We start from the raw sequence: 20000 nt of genomic DNA on the forward strand, positions 1-20000 counted from the left end.
CAGAAAACAGTCAGCCAATCAGAAGAGAGGCTCAGAGCCTCCTCTCTTCTGATTGGCTCACTGACCTGTTGTTACTAGAGCTCCAGAGAGAAGCCTGAGAGAGGAGATGTAAAACTACACTGAGATGGTTTTTATATCTTCTGATGGATCAACACTTCAAATAAAACACAGAAGAAGAAGAAAATATGGAGCTTTAAACGTTCTTGTTGACCCACAAAGTCTATTGCTACTGATGCTCCGATCAGAAGAATTTAGCACTTATTGTTCAAACCAGGCAGGAAACAGTCCATAGATAGGTAATGATGCAATAAGGCATGCCAACCCTTGCCCTGCCCGAAGCCCCCTCCCATGTCACAGTGGTATGCAAACAGCTGCCCAGCGATGACACTGCACATACAGGCCTGTGTGGAGCTGCCAGCCTTGGGGGGGGGGGGGACATTTAAACTTTAAAGGGCCAAACTGGACAGCTGGGTGTGTCCATGCTGTGTGGGAGTGTGTATGTGTGCAGTATATGCATCCACTCACTGGTCACACACAACGAGGACTAAGGGACCTGAGGACATCCACTCTCCTGTGTCTCATTTTCAGTCATTTTCGTGCTTCGTTAGATCGCTGCGACTGACTCAGACCGACGCCTGCGGGATACTTTCTCATCAAGCCGTCAACGTCTCTGTTGGGAGTTGCGTCTGAGCTGCTGTCCCTCCACCATGGGTGCCTTTATTGCCAAGATGCTGCTTCCTACGGTCAGCAGCGTGGTGTTCCTGCCTGCGGCCAGCGTGGCCGCCAAGAGGGGCTTCCACATGGAGGCCATGGTCTACTTCTTCACCATGTTCTTCACTGCGGTGAGAGCGCTGACTCGTCATGTGACTGTGGAGCTTTCAGTGAGATCCTGCTGACTGGAGATTTCTATTTGCTCACCAGCGAAGCCTTTAATCGATATTAGTATCATGAAAGTTGTAGGGACGCTGAGGATCCAATCAGTGGCATTTTATCTAAAAGGATCTGTTTAAAATATTTATGATACCAATTATAAATAAGCTCATTCCTAAGAGCTGCGTAACCTCAGTTTTCCAGATAATGCATTACTCATTCACTGTATTTCTAAATGTCTACCTGCTGGTTTTATATATTATTATTTTAGATCAAATAAAAAATTGCTAGATGCTTAACAATTCCAGACATTTCATCAACTTACAACTGAATTTAACATGGACATTATTTGCTATTAAGTTATATTTAGTTCCTATTTATCTTAAGAAAATTAACTGCCAGTTTCAGCTTTGATAAACTACGATGAGCTTTATTAAATACCACTCGGTTTGTTTTCTCTCAGGTTTTAACTTGAGACCATCTCAGATACTGTGAGTGTGTATTGTGTGTGTCTGTGTGTGTGTGTGTGTGTGTGTGTGTGTGTGAGTGAGAGACTAACCCTAACCCTGTGTGTGTCCCTGTAGATCTACCACGCCTGTGATGGACCGGGCCTCTCCATCCTGTGTTTCATGAGGTACGACATCCTGGAGTACTTCAGTGTTTACGGCACGGCTCTGTCCATGTGGGTCACACTCATCGGTGAGTCTGAGCGTTCGGTCCGACATTTACGTTTTAAATGTCTCTGCGTTTAAATGTCTCTCAGAGACGTTTAAAGTCTCTGCATGTTTCAGTTTCCGTAATCATGACGCGAGCCTGAGAAAGACACAAAGATCTGAACCTGCCCGACTTTAGGATTTCCACTTGTCTTCACTCTTCACTCCTTTAATATATTTGTGTATTGTGTATTTTATTTGTGTAAATAAATTCAAGCAGGAAGTACTAGAGTTAAAGAAAAAGGTTATTAATTAGGATTCAACTGCACAAGGTTAAAAAAGAAGCAGCTCCGCCTGCAACAGTTGTTCATAACATGTGTTGTGTCTTTGAGTTCTGCTCACATGTGTACGCTGTTATTCTCTCATATGAACACACACACACACACACACACACACACACACACTCCCATCTAAGCCCCTGAGGTTTCGGGCTTTAAATCACGTGCTGCGGAGGCCTGAAGGCGCCGACAGCTGACGGCTGACCCAGGCCTTTTAACTCCACACGCTCTGTTCCACTCCGTGTTTTTCAATCTGCTGCTGAAAAGTCACGCGCAGAACGTTTCTCCTCGTCGCAGCTCTGGGCGACTTCGATGAGCCGCAGCGCTCCAGTATAACCATGTTCGGGGTGTTGACCATCGCCGTGAGGATCTACCAGGATCGCTGGGGCTACGGGATCTACTCCGGTCCCATCGGATCAGCTGTCTTCATCATCACCGTCAAATGGGTGAGTGGCAGCCATGATGGGTCATGGTCATGTGGTAAACAGAGTATATCTCCATCTCCTTCATCCATCTTCTTCTTCATGATCTACACCTTCGAGAATTTTACTTTCTCCTTTTTATCCTCCGTCTTCTTCAGTATTTTTCCTTCTGTTTTCAGCTCATCTTCCTTTGACCGCTCTCTTTCCATCAAATCAATCAATCAATCAATCAATCAATCAATCAATCAATCACTCTAACGAAACGTGATTCTCCTGTTGCAGCTGCAGAAGATGAAGCAGCTGAGGGCGGTGTATCCAGAGAAGGCGGTGTACACGCAGCAGGTCGGTCCGGGCTGCTGCTTCGGCGCTCTCGCTCTGATGCTGCGTTTCTACTTTGAGGTGATTTTCATCAAAATAAAAACGAATCCAAACAAACATCATTATTTTACCCGGTTGTTTCTAATCATCATTAATAAATGAGCTGGTGATCATAAACAGGATGTGGTGTGCTCTGTCCGCTGCAGGAGTGGGACTACGCCTACGTCCACAGCTTCTACCACCTGTCTCTGGCCGTGTCCTTCGTCCTGCTGCTGCCGAAGAAGAACCGCTACGCAGGGACGGACACGAACGCGGCGAAGCTCAGCTGCTTCGCTCTCTGCTGCTGCGTAAGTCGGATTTATTCACTCCGAACAAGACGGTGAGGCGGCGGCGGACAGGTCACATGTGACGGCTGGATAGATTTAGAGCGGCGGGCTGCGGAGACGAGATGGAAAGTAAAAGTTATTTAAGGCTGAACCTGTAATAAAGAACTGACCCCGTTCTCTGTTGTTCCCTCTCCAGAGCATGTCCCCTGGTTCCTCTAAAGCCAAGACAGACAAGCCAAAGAAGAAGTCTCGGACCGTGTGGACAGTCCCCACCGAGAAGCCGTGGACTCGAGGCTGCAGCACCCCCACCCTGCCTCTTTACAACCCCCCACCCTCCACACCCGTCAAAGGCACCAGCATCAGCAAGCTCAAAGAGATGAACGGCTGGAAGTGAACCCCCAAAAAGTCACCACGGTCAGTCTGCTGAAGCGGGAGGACTTCATCCTGGAGAACAGGCACAGATAGTGGTTGGCTGTGAGCGGGAAATGGGAAAATCACCAAACAACTGTCAGCCGAACGCTGATAAACTCGTATGTGGCTGGTAAGTTAATCTACTTCAGCAGGAAACCAACCATCATGTGGACGTTCCTTTTCTACTCCAAAACATCATTTTTGGCTGGTAGAATATTTAAGGTCAGCAGCGACTTTAGGAATCCGCCGGCCGACCGCAGCCAGCAGGTGAAGAGACTCGAGAACCCTGATGTGGTTCTTAAAAACTGTGAGGGGGCGAGAGCAGAAGGCGAGTCGGGCCTCGGGTGCCCTCAAAGACCCGATAAGAACACAGCTGTCTGAGGCCGAGGACAGGCAGCGTGCTCCGAGAGCAGAACACACACAGCACGGACAGGGAGACGGTGGCTGAGACAAGCCAGTAAAACTGACTGGAAAATTTATGAGAAGAACAAACAGGCAGATGGTTTATCTCTCCAAAATATATAAATTGTCTTTAGAAATGTTCCTCAGGGGAGACCCTTCGTCTGCTTGTCTCTGTCTGTCCCCCCCCTCCTCTTTCTCTTTCCCGTCTCTCTCAGGGAAAGGAACCACGCGGCTGAATTCGCTTATGAGAATTACAAGACTGTAAAGCACATTTTTACCGTCTTTAATACGAGCTTGAGGGGCCAAATGTGTCATGTGGAGCATCAGACGCTGGAGCGGCGGCCCAGACGTCGGTCTGTAACCCGACTGAAGCATCTCGATGTGTTTCTGGATCAACAGGTGGACTCCTCTGTCTGTTAACTCTGGTTCACTGACCCGGCAGCTTTGGCAGGATTTCAGTCCCTGAAGTGCTTTGTTCAGACTGTGTAATGTTTCTTTTGTTAATATATTGTTATTTATTGCAGCAGAGATTATTGTATATTCACAGTGTGTGTTTGTTTTTAATCATTTTGTAATGTTTCACAAATAAAATGAAATGCCGTGGCCCCGTGTTGAGCTGCTCTTCAGGGACACTGTATGTATGTGAACTGGATGTGGATGTGGACTTTGCAGAAGCCGACCATTGACAAAAACCCTGACTGGCACATACTTCAAGGCCCACTCCAGTCTAGCAACACTAATCCAATTCCAAACCCACGTATCCCATTCCTCTCTCCCTTCAGGAGGACACGGGGTTGTGCGTCCACGCACGTCACCTGCCCCGAACACTACCCAAAGACTATAAACATGTTCTGCGTATCTTAGACAAAACAGTCTCCGGCCAAAACGTGAATGAACCTCCCCTCCACCCGGGAATGTTTTGAGCCGGGGCCAAGCCGCCAGCTCCCGTGCCCAGAGAAAGGTGTTTTTGTCTGGACTCAGAAACCTGGCTGGCTGGGCCGCCGGCACCTCCCAGCTGGCTGCACCTCTCGGCCCTGACAGGACGGTAACTCGAGCCTTTTATTGCACAAGTGTGAAACACTTTTCAGCTCCTTTACGACCACTGTCTCTCCCGCACCACTCTGCTGAGGGGCCGAAGCCCACACACATTCAGGACTGAATTACTAGACTTGTGAAGACTTTCTCCCGTCTGTAACCTGCGGCCTTTACAGTACACTTAAAATCTGATCCGTACTGAATCCTCATCTGGACCCTCGATTCAAGCATGAACCTGAACAGAGCCGCTGTGAAACCCAGTTCTCAGGATCAACCGACCTCTAGGATCACATGTGGTCCTCATAAGAACAGAAACACACACACACACACACACACACACACACGTGTCTGAGGGCCTGAACCCTTCTTGTATTGGGCGTCCGCACCGATAGTGTCAACACAATAAGCGCTGATTGACAGTCCTCCGTGGTCGTCTGCACCCACATTCCACGGCGGCGTGGAATTTCAGCGGGTATCGAAATATAATAAAGAAAAATACATCTGAGCAAATAAAAAAATATGACGTCTAGACCAGAAAAGAACACGGCCTCCAATATTCCACATGTGGTGGCCTGTTCGAGAAAAGGTAAGGAGAAAATCTGCTGTATCGATTTTCATTAGAGTCAATTAAGCACCAAAGTGCACGGCGAGAAGTGACTGCGACAGACTCTGGTATGTTCGGTATGTTTGTGCTGCGGAGACTTTCTATGGTGAGACGGCAGCGTCCGTGTGCCACAGGTCCTTTCCCTGTGCGTCAGCTGTTGCCACAGCTGTTGTTCACGCTGCGAGGTCAGCTGCCTCTCACAGAGCGCCACATCTCGTCTCCGCCGCCGGTGCCGATCACCGGTGACACCGCACTTCAGCTGAGCAGAGCTGCGAGGATCAGTTCGGGGTCAGTGGAGAGGAATCATATAAAACATTATCCATTATTCAATCAGAAGTCAGAGTTTAGATTTCTGTGGTTTCATGCACGTCTGACATGAAGACTTCGTCCTTAACTGGTGTCACCATCATCAGCACATTCAGCAGCTAGTCTATCCTCGTCAGTGGAGGTTTACTCTTGGCCTTGAGAAGAGTGGTTTTATAATCTTAACTCAGGGTCCAGGTTCCTGGAACCAGCAGGAGCTCTGAGAGGAGTCGCTGCTCCTTCACATCAAAAGCCTCCCGGGTGTCGTCCTTATTGTAGGTTCTCCGGGAACGAGCAAAGACCCCGGGGTAGACCCAGGACTCTCCGGAGGGATCACATATCCCATCTGGCCTGGGAAGGGCTCAGGAGGAGCTGGACAGAGGGACGTCTGGAATACGCTGGTTAGCCGAACCGACCTCCGATAAGCAGAGGAAAAAAGATGGATGGATGGATGGAACTCAAAGTTCACTTCCTTTTCCTTGTCTGAGCTTTCACCCACATCTCTGTGGACGTGTAAGGAGACGTCCCGCGGCTCTTTGTTTGTTTAACACCAGGCAGACCACAGTGTTAAAAGCTTCTGACAGGTCTCGCTGTATATCTTCATCATCAACATATCTTAACTCGTCATCACCCTCCGCATCCACACACACCTTTCGAACACACATGGTGGTTTGACACAGGGATGTTTGTGTGCAAAACGCACCCTACGAGTAAGTTGGAGGTGGATCAGATCCTCAGATGGTTTGAGTTACAGCTCTGATACAACAACCTGCTGCACCTCATCGATCAGTGACGCTGCCATCTTGTGTAACGTCGTTTTACACCGGTACACAACCACACATCTGGTCTGAGGGTCCAACTGTGTCATAACACCCCCTCAGGTCACACACCGCTCAGCTTCAGAGAACAGCAACTTTTATTATTATGGATGAGGATTTTATTAATGTTCATGAACATAGTGTTTGATACTCAAGAGAAAAAGACAGTGACTTAAAGAAAGAGAAAAACATGAAGAGATGTGGACAGAGAGAGAGAGAGAGAGAGAGAGAGAGAGAGGGGACAAAAGAGGAGAGCTTTAGTGAAACTGTGAGAAAGTAAAACTGAAACTAATCTGGTTTTCCTGTGATTCTGAGCTTCAGCAGCGAACAGTGACCAGCAGTTTATCTCCAGTGTGAAAAGAGTTTAAGGTCATAAGCAGAATAATTAAAGTGGTTGGTACAAAGAACCTGAGCGAATCAGTTCAGCTGCATGATACAGATGAAAATCCGAGGCTGGACATTTTCATGTCATGACACACTATATACAACAAGATGTTACCAGTCAAACAGAAGTGGAGCCACCAAACTAAAACTGTGACTCTGCTGCCACCTGCTGGACGACAGCGCAGAACAACATCCTGATTAAAAGGACAATACCACACTGTTTTACAAAAGTCTTTTCCCTGTTTTAACTTCAAACCACATGTTTGAGTCAAAGAATCATAGCTGTAGTTTTGCGTATTGTAGATTTTGATATCAAAGTCGATTCACTGTGTGAACAGAAGAAATGTCCGCTGGGATCATTTTAAAGTCTGATACAAAGAGAAATGACAGAGAATAGAAAACAGTGTAGCTCCACCTTCACTTCACGACCAGGTCACCTTCACGTCTAAAGGTGACCTGGTCCTGCTCGCCTGTGGTGGTGGTGGTGAGGTGTGGCCCAGTGTGGTGCACAGCTGGACAGTCATGAAGAAATGATGGAGCTGCTTCCTTCGCCTGCCACAGTCAAACAGCTGGAGTTCAGCACAAACTCCTCGTTGTCCACTTTGTCTTAAGCCCGTGTTTTCGCTAAATGTCTTGTCTTTTGACCGCTTGTTCTCTAACAGGTTGTCATGTGATGAGGTCTGATGTTGTTCTGATGAGTGAAACATGTCCTGCTCATGTAAATACACTGTGAGAGACGTTTTTAAGAACTGATTTTCTCTGGTAATTTTCTCTGAATAATAAGGGGACATGGACATGAAAAGTCGTAGTCTGACTTCGGTGATGATCATTTAGGATTTTCCCATCGTTTATTTATTTATTTGGATCCCCGTTAGCCACCAAGCTAGCAGCTACTCCTGGGGTCTGCTCGGTACCTGCAGGAGGCTCTTCACCATGATCTCCATCTCCTGTTGGTTCATACACAACTTCAGCTCCTCCCCTGCCTCAGGTGGGGCTTCTGATTGGCTCGCCGTGCTCTGATTGGTCAGAGTCATCTGTTGGAGCTTCTCACTCAGTCTGCGAACACATTACAACACAAGACACACTTGTAGTAAAGTTTCCTCTGTTCAGCTTCTCAGTTGAAACCAGCTGGAAACGTGGTTGCGCAATTTCGTTTTAACATGTTAAACTTGCAGCACATCTGTCCTAAAACATCTGTCTGCTGCACCACAGTCAGTGCCAGGTGAGTCCCAGGCTTCAGGTGGGTGCTGACCTTTGTGGCTCAGAGCAGGAAGTGCAGGTCTGGATGGTGTCCATCAGCTGATCTCTGACAGCTTGTCCTCCTGGACTGGACAAAACATCAGAGACGCTGCAGCCAGGGAACAGACTCATGAGCATGGGCGGCAGCTGCACACACACACACACACACACACACACACACAATTAATTTACTTATTATTTACTATTTATTTTAGTTATATTTATGGAAAGGTTGCAGGAAGCGTAGCCTCTCAGAAGTGTGCGGAGGGGGAGATGAAGCTCTGACCTCCTCGTTGGTGGGATCCAGGATCAGAACACAGATCAGGTCCTGTCGGGCTCCCTTCAGGTTCTGCAGCTTCCTGAAGGCCTTCGATCTCTTCTCGTAGTACTGAGCGGCTGAGGGGTCGTACTGGACGGCCAGAGAAAACATGTCAGCTGCTTCCTGGAAATGCCTGCACACACACACACACACACACACACACACACACACAATTTTAGGACGTTTCTCTTTAGGTTTCTCTGCGTGGATGTGTCCATGTGTGTGTTAGTGTGTGTTAGTGTGGTTCTGACCCGCCCTGGAAGCAGAAGGAACCCAGTGTGTTGTGGAGGACAGCGAGGCGCAGCCGGACAGCAGGGTCGCCAGGTCTCATCATCTCCTCAGCCTGCTGGTAGTCAACCAGAGCGTAACACCAGTCACCCTGCTTAAAGAAACAGTCTGACACACACACACACACACACACACATAAATAAATATATCTTTCCAACATAGCAACAGTCCAAACAAAGATATTCAGTTTACAGTTTATCAAAAGGTGAAAATCAGTAAATCATTAGATATGAGAAGCTAGAACTCGTTAATGATCAATCTTTTATCAAAAATGTAGTTCATTTTCCGTCTGTCAACGAACCGATAAACCGACAAACAACAAAAACTTAAATCCAAAATAAATGTAATGAATGATTTATTATATTCAGACGGATGGAATCTCTTCACGCTGTGCAGCAGATCAGGTCTCAGCTCTGATTGACAGTTTCAGTGGCTCACCTCAAAGATTTTAGATAAGAGTCTTTGACGTCACTATCTCCCGCTGCATGAGGAAGAACAGTGGAGACAGTTTTATGAACTGGGTGTCTGTTATGACTCAGGGAACTCAAGTCACTGACACAAAGTTAGTTTTGGTTCAAAAAAATAAACCTGCAATTCTCACGTATGACAATAGGTGTCGCCAAAGATTACGAAACAGAGATCCTCCTGACTGCTGCTTTATTAAAACGTTCACCTCACCTGGTCGGTCATTTTCAGGATGTAACAACAACAAAGACAAACTTCACTTCTCTTTTCTATGAACAGGAAGTTGCAGAGTTCAGTTTGAAAAGGACGATGAGTGAGTTCTTGTTGATCCACAGTGAAAACTCAATGATTCTCTGAACGATTTCCTGAACAAAATGACTGTGTGTGCACAGAAAAGAGAGCGAGAGAGAGAGAGACACACACACACACACACACACACACACACACACACACACGGAGACCAGCTGTCCATCGCCTCACCTCCTCGGTTCAGGTACAGGCCTGCCTGGCTCTTCTCCTCCTCGATGGCCTTGTTGAGGAGCAGAGTGGCTTCGGCGTACTGCGCTCTGCTGAAGCACTGAACGGCAAAGTCATTGTAGGTGAGAACCAGCTGAAACTCCACCTGCTCTTCGAAGGAGCCTCGCTCGTCCCTCTTGTCCCTGGCCGCCTCCGCCTGACCTTTGACACCCTTCTCCGCCTCCCCCCTCTCCTCCCCCTCCCCCCCGTCGTTCAGCTCCACAGCCTGGATCAGATCCTCGATGGCGGCTGTGAAGTCTTTGAGACGTCGGTAGAGAATCCCTCTGATGGAACAGGATGAGACAGTAGATCTTCAATGGGAATGTTAATGGGAACATTTTTAATTTTGGTAATTAAAAACTGATTGATTGATTGATTGATTGATTGATTGATTGATTGATTGATTGATTGATTCTTTGGTGATTCTTGTGGTTAGTAACAAAGAAAAACAACCATCTGCTGGTTACAGTCAAACAAACATCTGGACGTCAGTAAGAACTTTAAACTTATTACACTAGATAATGAGCTGATTATCTTTCAAGTAATCAATGAATCTTCTTTTGTCTATGCAGACTCATGACGAGACAGTGCAGGAAAACCGTGCAGGTTTCTTAGTTGGAGCTTGAGTGTCTCACCGGGGTCGGACTCACCTGAACAGGTAGAGGCGTGCGTCCCGGGGGCAGTTCTCCAGAGCGATGTTGATCATGCAGAGGGCTTCAGGCAGCTCGCCGCTCACAGCTCTGTCCACAGACTTCTGTCTGGCCTGTTCACCGGCTCGCTGCAGCTGCTGCAGCAGAGCTCCGGCCGCGGGACACGACGGGTTCAACGCCAGCGCCGACGTCACGTCTCGGTAACACTGTGACACCTGGAGAGAAAATTACACTTTAATAACAGACGTGACGTTTGTGGCGTCCTCAAATCTGATTTTGTAAAGTCTGACTCTCGTGGGTCATGAAAGTCACTGAAAGACAGAACATAAAAAATAGAAACAAACGTATTTGTGTTTCACAAAACAAGTGCTTGAAGGTATTAAGACAAAATATTAAAAAAAAACACTGGATAAACGAAAAAAACACTTTAATATGATTTAAAAAACAAAAAAAATTTAATATAACTCCATTTTTAAATTTAATTAATTAAAGAATAATTTTAAGATTTAAAAAAATACATTAAATAAAAAATAATACATTAAATAATACATTAAAAACAAAACAAATTAATTAAATTAATGAAATAAAAAATTTTGAAAATAATTTAAAAATAAATAAATAAATAAATATTTAATTAATTAAATAATTAGTTAAAAGTTGTCCGTCTGTTAAAAGCTTTAGTGATGACTCTCACTTGTACGTCACTTTGGATAAAAGCCAAATGAGTGAATGTAAATGTGAATGATTGTGTGTTTACAGCAGGTGCAGTATCTCTAAGATACTGTAAATTATAATTACATATAAAATATGTAGATGCACTGATTCATTTTCATTTTAAGATCTTTGTTTTTCAGCTGTGAAAATAATGAGAACTGTGTAAATGAGTTTAATCTTGACATTGTAAACATTTTGTTTTTCTTTTTCTGCAGCTTTTTTTTTTACCAGCAGGAGAAACTAAATATTATCTCATTCTAATCCTGTTGAGCTGCTTGATTCTGAGGTGTACAGTGTATATTCTGCTGGTTGGTCCCTGCAGCTGTAACCTGGTGGAGCTGCTGGTGCAGTCGGGCTCTGAGGATGTAAAGGTCAGAGGTGGGACCGTCTGACACCATCCAGTCGTTGACCAGCTGCAGACAGTCGGTGAGGTGACCTGCAGCTGTCAGACAGGCCAGGCTGGGATACAAGGCAGAGAATACATTAATGAACAAGGTGTGTGGGTTAGAAACAAAATGACAACCATAAAAAACAAACTGCAGAATGTAAATATCACATCTGGATGTTTGGCTGCTCTGCACACAGACTGTCCACGGTGAGAAAGCTGCTGTAATTTAGATCCATGTATCTATGCTCAAATATCTTACAACATATATAGTGTAAATCTGACATCATGTATCTACTGATGGTGAAAAGCAGAATCATTTTCTGAGACGGGTGTTAGTTAGTAAACCTGATCAAAAGTGCACAGCTTTAATCTAGATCTGACCTTCTGACTGCGTAGACCCTGCAGCCGGGCTTCACCTCAGCAGCTTTAGTGAACGCCTCCAGAGCCTCCAGGAAAAGACGTCGGTCAAACAAACACTGGCCCTGAGGACATCAGGAGACGGAAAGATCATCAGTAACTTATTTAATGTTCAGGAATTTACCTGAGACTTCTCAAACTGCATATCATGGCGATATGGTGTTCTACTGAATCACATGTTTTCACATCTGTTGTCATGGTTTACAGTTACAGCTTTAACCACCTCTGATTTTCTTCTTCTTCAGTTGTGTTTTTCACTCTAAGTTGCTGAACAGAGACTCTAACCTGGAGGTAGTAGATGAAGGCCAGGCGGTCTCTGAAGGCTCCGGGCTCCAGGAGCCAGGCCTTCTTATAACAGGCTGCTGCTGACTGGAAGTCACACAGCTGCAGGTAGGCCTCCGCCTGACTCACATACAGCTGAGTCTGAAACACACAAGGACAGACAGTATCACACTGAGACACACAAACCTAGTGGAAAATCCTATCCTAGTTTTTACACAGGTGACTGTGTCTTAGATCGTGCAGCACCTGTTCAGGCTGCAGTGTGATGGCTCTGGAGAAGCAGATCACCGCCTTCTCATACTGGAACTTTCCCATCGCCTCTTTTCCATTTGTGTAGCTGCAAAGAAAATAAAAGTGTTATTCAACCCTGAAAAGGCATCAGCTGAATTTCATGTTGCAGCTTTACATACATTTTCAGCAAAGATCTCTCATGTTTGGTTTGCTGATATTTGTAACACAGATATGATCATTGCTTCTCTTTCAGAAAACATCACATTTAAGTAAAATACCACCAGATCAATTCTAAACAAATAGCTGTACGATGTGTTTTTCTCTCATTTCATTCATGATTCTCACTGCTCTGCAGCCCTGCTCTGGATGATGAGGCTCCCCTGAAGGTCTGGTCTGTAAGGGCGTTTCTCTCCTGGCGCCAGAAAGATTTTACTGGAGCCAAAAAGCTGCTTGAAGGAGCTTTTTCTCCTGGCCTCATCCAGCTCCTCTTCTGACACCGCAGTGGGAAACAAACTCTGCTCCTCTGCCTGCTGGATTTAATATCAAAGATTTACTACCAAATACCAAAACATGTCAGTTTCCCTGAGGGATGCCACCTAACAAAAGAAGGAGGATTAGACTGACTTTGATTGGATGAAACAAACCATTTTTATTATGTTCGTTTTGCTTTTTTTTGTTTGTTATGACGTTAGTAAGCTAACATTCAGCATCAGTTCCAATTTGAGAATTTATAACTCTTTTAGATTTAAAAATAATAACAATAATAATAATAATAATAATAATAATAATAATAATAATAATAATGAAGTAATAATAATACAACTACATTTTAAAAACCCTTGGAGAAAAAAAACGTTAAATTGAAATAAATTCATAAGGATTGTGGCTAAAAAGATAACAATCTCTCTTTACCGTTTTTTTCAAGGTAAACACATTTATTTGTCACATACACGCTTTACAAGACAATTACAGTGAAAAATGTTGCACCTATAATAAAATTATTATTACATTAATAATAACTTATATTACTGTATTTTGTACTGTTTTAACTTAGCTGGTGTTAGCTTGTAAACTAACTACAGAACTAAAAGCTGTACAAGTTTAACTGTTAGCTACTGGTTTTCAACAAACGTTTGTTTACCGTCTGGTCTTTTCTCTCCACGGAAGTTTCCATTGATTTCGTAAAACTGCTGAGCAACTTCTTTTCTTTTTCTTTTCACTTCGTTAGCATTTTTAGAACTTTGCACAATGTTAAATCTGGATGTCACCATGGAAACCTAGAGACCCCTTGAAACAAAGAGTTTCTACGTTGACGGAGAGACTTCCCTCCCGTCACTTCCGGCTCCGCTTCAATCCTTTCCAGGATAGAGTCAAATCGTGTAATATTTACTGTCCGCAGCTGTTGTGGTGAAGTGTTGCAGTTTTAATGGAAACTTTAAAAATATGTTAATGAATTATCTCTATGATTCTGGTCATACAGTAACGTTTATTACTTGAAATGTCTTCAGTTTGGGGACACGCTACTGACGTTAGCTTCCGGTTCAGCAGCTAAGCTAAAACCCCAGTCACAATAGCGACCGATTATACGTTTTTGCACCTCTTATTGTTGTAAAATGGTATTAGAAACCCCAGCTAAAATTTAACAATGTTTCAAAATTGTGAAAGATTTGTGAACTGCTGAAAACAGAGAAAATATTTCTGAAATCTACACCTGGTTTAATGTGGTCGAGATGAGCAAAAAGCAGTGAAACACCGTTTTTTGTCTGTTTTTTTTACAAACGGAATAAAGGTTTGCCTGAAAATGTGTTTCAAACTGTATGAAAACTTAACTTTTTACAACTATAAGTGGATGAAAATGATGGCGAATCAAACTTTCAATGTCATTTAAGTTTCCCTCAACTAACCGGAAGCTACGTGAAGACTTTTATTTTGAAAACGGCCAACCAGGAAACAGGAGGCACACTCAGTGATCAGCTGACTGAGATGTTGACAAAGCAAGTTGACCGCCGGTTAAGGAAGCAAAACCCCTTGTGCGTTAGACTCGTAGGTTTCAGGCTGCTGGTCAGATCGTAAAGACTGAAATGTCCCATGTTTTCTTCGTGGCTTCCGGTGTTACTGTAGAGTTCCCGCGTCCGCTTGTGGTTCTGCACAGCTGCCACTTTGTGCAGCAGCTTCTGTCGATCTGGAGATTTGTCTAACCCGTGATCCATGTAAAAGGTGAAGAGGACAGAGGAGGTAAACACCGGGGAACGTCGCTGCTGCTGCTGCTGTCGGTCGCTATGGACATCCAGAGCGAGAGGAGACGGCTGCTGGATGCGGAGGGTGGAGATGAGGATCCTACAGGACTCATGTCTGAGCAAGATGCTTATCTGAGGTCAGTCCTCAAAAACAAAGGTGGATTGTTAAAGGGCCATTCCAAAGGATATGTTCCCACTCTGAATGCAAATCAATTAGTAGACTCTTGAACTTGGTCAATCAAAGTCAACATCAAGGCTGCATTCATTGTAATCTCATACATATCATCATGTGCAGGTAATCAGTCGACACAAAGCAGCTGCTGTACCATGCAGCAAAGATGTCACTCCTTCATGGTGATTTATTACACGCATCAAACCTTAAAAATGTCAGATTATAGTGAGTTTTGTCACATAAACAGTTCAAAGCCCAAATTTTCCAGGTAAAAAGAAGCTGGACTTAAAGCATATTTTGCTCGATAAATGATTTAATCATGACAGTTAATTTTGTCTTACTTAACTAATTGATTAGTTGTCAATAAAACTTTTTTTGTTTTTGTTTTTTCATGCACAGCAGAAAGAAACTGAGGCCAGTGTCGCCTGGTACAGCTGGGGAATATATATCAACAATCTATAAATATACAACCTGCATTAGAAATGTTCAGCATAAAGGGAGAGTTTGTGTTATGGAGCTAAAACTTGAAAACACACAGGGACAGTCCTTTAAACGCTGAGTAGTCACACACTCCAAATACTGATTTTTCTACCACATTTATCAGTGTGTTGATGAAGACACTGCCAAAACAATATGGATTAAACTGTGTTTATTAATAAGTCATGTTACTTTATTAATGTCCAATTTACTTTGATAAAACTACACTTGACTGTTTATTACATGCTTTTAATGATTAAAAACTACATTTTCTAAATGTCAGATTGTAGAGAACCTGCAGCGTTTGTACCTGAGTCACTCTATGTAAGCAGCTGTGATTGTGCATGACACGGTGACCTTTGACCTTCACCCCCCCCGCATTCTGTTCCTCTTTCTCTCCGCAGCAAAGTGAAGAACAGGAAGTTGTACCTGGCGACGTTTGCATCCGTTCTGGGTCCCATGAGCTTCGGCTTCGTGCTGGGCTACAGTTCTCCCGCCATCCCCGAGCTCACCAAGATCGCCGACCCGCGGCTGCGTCTGGACGACGTCCAGGCCTCCTGGTTTGGGGTACGATGCCGGCTGTGATGATTTAATATCACATGCCTCAAAACAAAGCAGCGTTCAGACAGAGGGTTTTTACCTTTATCAGCAGTTTTACGTCATCACATGCTGCGCACACGGCAGGCTGGATTCACTTGAGTTCAGGACAGTGTAAAGACACAGTAACGAGCTCCAGTAGAAACAGAAGTCAAATGAGATAAAAATGAAAGATTTGGTTTAAGTTAAAAATGAGTTACTTATGTCTGAAGCTAAATATGGATTAGTTCCTGAAAAAGTGCAGAAATGAATTAAACCCAGAGCTCTGTGGATGATTGTGCCAGTAATGTTAAAGTCAATAAACATTTAATTGGGGGACTCATTAAGAAAGTACATGTATTTAGCTAAATCCAGGGTTTTAAATGCAAATTGAACAACTGGAAAACTTCCAGTGGTTTGTTTCTCTCAGGTGAATCAAAGGTACAAAAGGTTAACTGTAAAAAAAACAATAAAAACTAGAACCCAATCACAGACTTTCAAATTAAACTTTGTACTCTGCCTGACGTGAGTGAACATTTTCAGAAACCCGATATTACAACTTCCAGTTTCTGTGTCGGCTACATCTCCATGCCAACAGTGGTGGAGGCTCATGGGAATCGTAGGCGTTGGAGCCTTTTACAATGCCAGACTTTGTGTAAAAAAACCAAAACAAAAAATAATTGGCAGATTAATGGATAATGAAAATAATCATCAGTTGCATCCATGAGATCTACAGATATCTTCAACTGTATGATCAGACGTTTGTTCATCAGTGTGTGACAGTGATGTTTTGAAGTTATAAACTGAAATGATCTTCACAGATGAACATGGCTGAAAGGTTTAGGTAGAAGAAGAAAAGGTCAATAATTCACAGTTCCTGTTCTTACTTTAAAATAACTGTGGATATTAAAAAGGTGGAATAGAGAGTGACGTTGCCTCCTGCGGCCGTGTGTTGTGATGTTCAGTCCATAGTGACGCTGGGGGCGGCGGCGGGCGGCCTGCTGGGCGGTTGGATGGTGGACAAGATCGGCAGGAAGCTCAGTCTGATGTTCTGCTCGCTGCCGTTCGTCTTCGGCTTCACCGTCATCATCGCGGCGCAGAACGTGTGGATGCTTTACCTCGGCAGGGTGCTCACCGGCCTCGCCAGCGGCGTCACGTCGCTGGTCGTCCCGGTAAGACGTTGGTCACCCTCTCTCAGTCCTTTCAGTGACCACAGGCTGTTTCACAGGAATATTGACATTTTCACGCTGATGTTTAAAGAAAAAGAAAAATCATCATTTTTTCAGTTGATTATAATCAGTTTAATTCAGTTGTTATTAATAAAGCAAAACATCCTCCGGTTTTAGTTTCTCACATGTAACTGAAAACATTAGAGTTTCAGGACATAATGTTCGGTGCCTCTTTTCTTTGCTTTTATTCACCAAACAATGAATCAGTTAATCAGTAAATAGGGAATGTAATCAACATTTTTAAATAATTAATTAACCAGTAATTCAAACGGACAAAAGATTATGTTTCCATGAATAAAAGCCTCGACTAAACCACCTGAACCATCATGAGACGGACTGTGATGTGGTGGTTTGTTCCTGCTGTGTAACGTTTGCTTCGTCTCTCCTCACACAGCTCTACATCTCTGAGATGGCACACGAGCGGGTCCGTGGGACACTGGGCTCCTGCGTGCAGCTGATGGTGGTGCTAGGCATCATGGGAGTTTATCTCGCAGGTATGTAAGCTCAGAGTTAGGTGAGTGTGGCGTCCTTAAATTTAAATCTCATTTTGTAGAGTGTGAGTCTCCAGGTCACTGACTGAAAGAAGAAAAACATCAGGCCAGATGTATTTGTGTTGCACATTTTAACAAGGCCTGTAGTTTTTAAGACAAGATATAAAAATAACACAAGATAATATAAAAAGACACAGAATTTAAAAAAACTCAGCTAAATTAAATAAAATTTAATTAATTAAAAAATGATTCAAAACATAAAAAAACCCTTTTATTTACAAATCTAAAACATTTAAAATAAATTACTAAAATAAAATAAAAGTTTAAAAAATAATAAAAATGTAAATAAAAATAAATTGAAAAATTGAAGAAATAATAAGTTAATTTAATATAATCAATTAGATAAATAAAAAAAGATTTAAAAAATAATTAATTGAAAAAAAAAGAAAGAAATCTCTCTCCCTCACTGTAAGTCACTTTGGATAAAAGCGTCACATGAGTAAATGTAAATGTAAATAGAAGATAAACATAATTTAGAATAGAATACAGCAGATGAAACGACAGTGTGACAGTGTTAGAGATTTGGTAGCAAACAGAAACGTTTGAAGTCCTGATGTAAAAGACCAGATTGTTCAGGTATGTGAAGATAAACAGATCAGATCTGACCATGAAAAGTTCCTCGAGTAAACGTCACAGAGTCACTGTCCTCTATGATGTAACTTTTATTTTACAACATCCGCCACTACAGCAGTAAAGCAGAGTGTCTTCTTATCTAAACTGTCTGGTTATCATCTGTATTGATCCGCTGTGTGAAGCTGTCAAACGTCCTGAGACAGCTCTGGATCAAAGGTTGTGAAGAAGAGATGACCACAACCTGGCCGTCATGTGATGTGCTCAGATTCCTCCGCCGCCTCTTCGACAGCAGCCTGAGTGAAAATAGCTGATTCTCGCTAACCTTGTTAACTGCATGCCATTCAGGTTTTCTGGCGGGTCACGTGACGTAGGTTGTCTCGTGGTATTAAGGCACCATGGCACTGCAGTAGTGAATCACTCCATTCAGTTGTTGGTAGATATGGAGCTTGAATTGTGTTAAAAGTCTGTCGAAGGTCGTTGAAGCAAATTATGATATAAAACTATGAGGTTAAAGAATTAGGTGTTTAATCAGTTAGTCAATTGACAGAAAAATAATCAGCAACTTTCTTCTGTGTTTTATTTGAAGTGTTGCTCCATCAGAAGATATAAAAACCATCTCAGTGTAGTTTTACATCTCCTCTCTCAGGCTTCTCTCTGGAGCTCTAGCAACAACAGGTCTGTGAGCCAATCAGAAGAGAGGAGGCTTTGTTGTGACATCACAAAGTTCCAGAAGTCCTGACGGCTGGTTTTAAGGCTCAGTTTCTGAATACAGGCTGTGTGCATTTCTCTGTGGACTGAGGCTTTGATACTTTCACAGTATTAATATAGAAGCTAGAACTGATCTATAATCAAAAGAAGACAAACAGTTAAACACATGTCTGTTACTGTGCATCATTTGGGTGAAATGGCCCTTTAATATTTGATATTTATTTTATGGCCAAATGAAAAAAGCATCACGTTACCAAATATATGATTTCATGAAGTAAAGATCTGTTTATAGTTTAAGACATTTTTAACTTTGTGTCTGAGTCACAATGAAGAGAAGTGAATCAGGAAGTGGAATAACTTAGAATGAGGAAATATGCTCCAGGAAATCTGATTTTCAGAGGAGAAATTGTTTAATAGCTTGCAAGCTAAACCTCCACCGCTTCACAAACGAGCTGCTGTTCAGCACAGAGGTGAACACCGTAGAAAATCCGCGGAACCGTCTGATCATCAGAAAAAATATTTTTAGACTCGGCAGATGAAGACGTTCGTGAGGAGACGAGGACTCGACAAAGCTCCTCTCTGTCCTGCAGCGTTCAGCCGCTCATCAGATGAACTTTACAGTAACTCCTCCAAGGTGACTGAGATCATGGAGATAAAGAAGAAACGAGTAAAAGAGTATAAACACCACAGCTGTTGTGTCACCATCTGGACATTACTTACATCTTCCTCCTTTTATTATGGAGACAAATTAAATTTAAAGGGAAAAAAGTTGCTTTCAAAAGGTCAGGAACAGCAGCAAGAAGACAGATCCCTCTCAGGCTGTTAGAGGAACTATAATCATTAGCTTGGTTTGGATCTAACTGATATTTCCAGGCGCGTATCTGTACGTTATGCATATATGCACGTGACGGGACGCATTCCAGACAGAGCCGATCTATTTTATATATTTGCATGAATTTGATTAATTCACAAACAATAATTAATACATGGAAATGTGTTTAAAAAAAATAGTGATTCCCATAGTGAGGCTACATTATTGAATGCGTGGTCAGACACCACCTGCCATGCCTGCAGGGGCCACCAG

General features: G+C 43.3%; 3 protein-coding genes across 3 annotated transcripts in view; 2 read left to right on the forward strand and 1 right to left on the reverse strand.

Moving 5' to 3' along the window:
• The first annotated feature begins 499 nt into the window (after positions 1-499).
• mymk (myomaker, myoblast fusion factor) lies at positions 500-4344 on the forward strand. Its single transcript, XM_023394959.2, has 6 exons — positions 500-842; positions 1455-1569; positions 2159-2307; positions 2566-2682; positions 2808-2948; positions 3124-4344. The coding sequence occupies exons 1-6, from the start codon at positions 708-710 to the stop codon at positions 3319-3321; spliced, it is 855 nt and encodes a 284-aa protein (XP_023250727.1). The 5' UTR covers positions 500-707; the 3' UTR covers positions 3322-4344.
• Positions 4345-6618: 2274 nt separating this feature from the next.
• On the reverse strand, positions 6619-14603 carry LOC111645685 (tetratricopeptide repeat protein 16). The gene is made up of 12 exons (XM_087170652.1): positions 14373-14603; positions 12739-12920; positions 12409-12499; positions 12166-12303; positions 11845-11945; positions 11405-11534; positions 10362-10576; positions 9676-9995; positions 8694-8838; positions 8410-8575; positions 8137-8270; positions 6619-7940 (listed from the first exon to the last, which is right to left on the reverse strand). The coding sequence occupies exons 1-12, from the start codon at positions 14601-14603 to the stop codon at positions 7775-7777; spliced, it is 2019 nt and encodes a 672-aa protein (XP_087026778.1). The 3' UTR covers positions 6619-7774.
• Positions 14354-20000, forward strand: part of slc2a8 (solute carrier family 2 member 8) — a 10887-nt gene continuing 5240 nt past the window's right edge. The window contains exons 1-4 of the mRNA XM_023395020.2: positions 14354-14767; positions 15684-15846; positions 16821-17027; positions 17479-17578. Of these exons, the coding sequence (XP_023250788.1) occupies positions 14673-14767; positions 15684-15846; positions 16821-17027; positions 17479-17578 (565 nt within the window). The 5' untranslated portion in view covers positions 14354-14672. The remainder of the gene's footprint in view (positions 14768-15683; positions 15847-16820; positions 17028-17478; positions 17579-20000) is intronic.

Source organism: Seriola lalandi, unplaced genomic scaffold, assembly GCF_002814215.2.
Source record: "Seriola lalandi dorsalis isolate HSWRI2012SDOR001 ecotype SW California unplaced genomic scaffold, Sedor1 jcf7180002054955, whole genome shotgun sequence".
Classification (NCBI taxonomy): domain Eukaryota; kingdom Metazoa; phylum Chordata; class Actinopteri; order Carangiformes; family Carangidae; genus Seriola; species Seriola lalandi.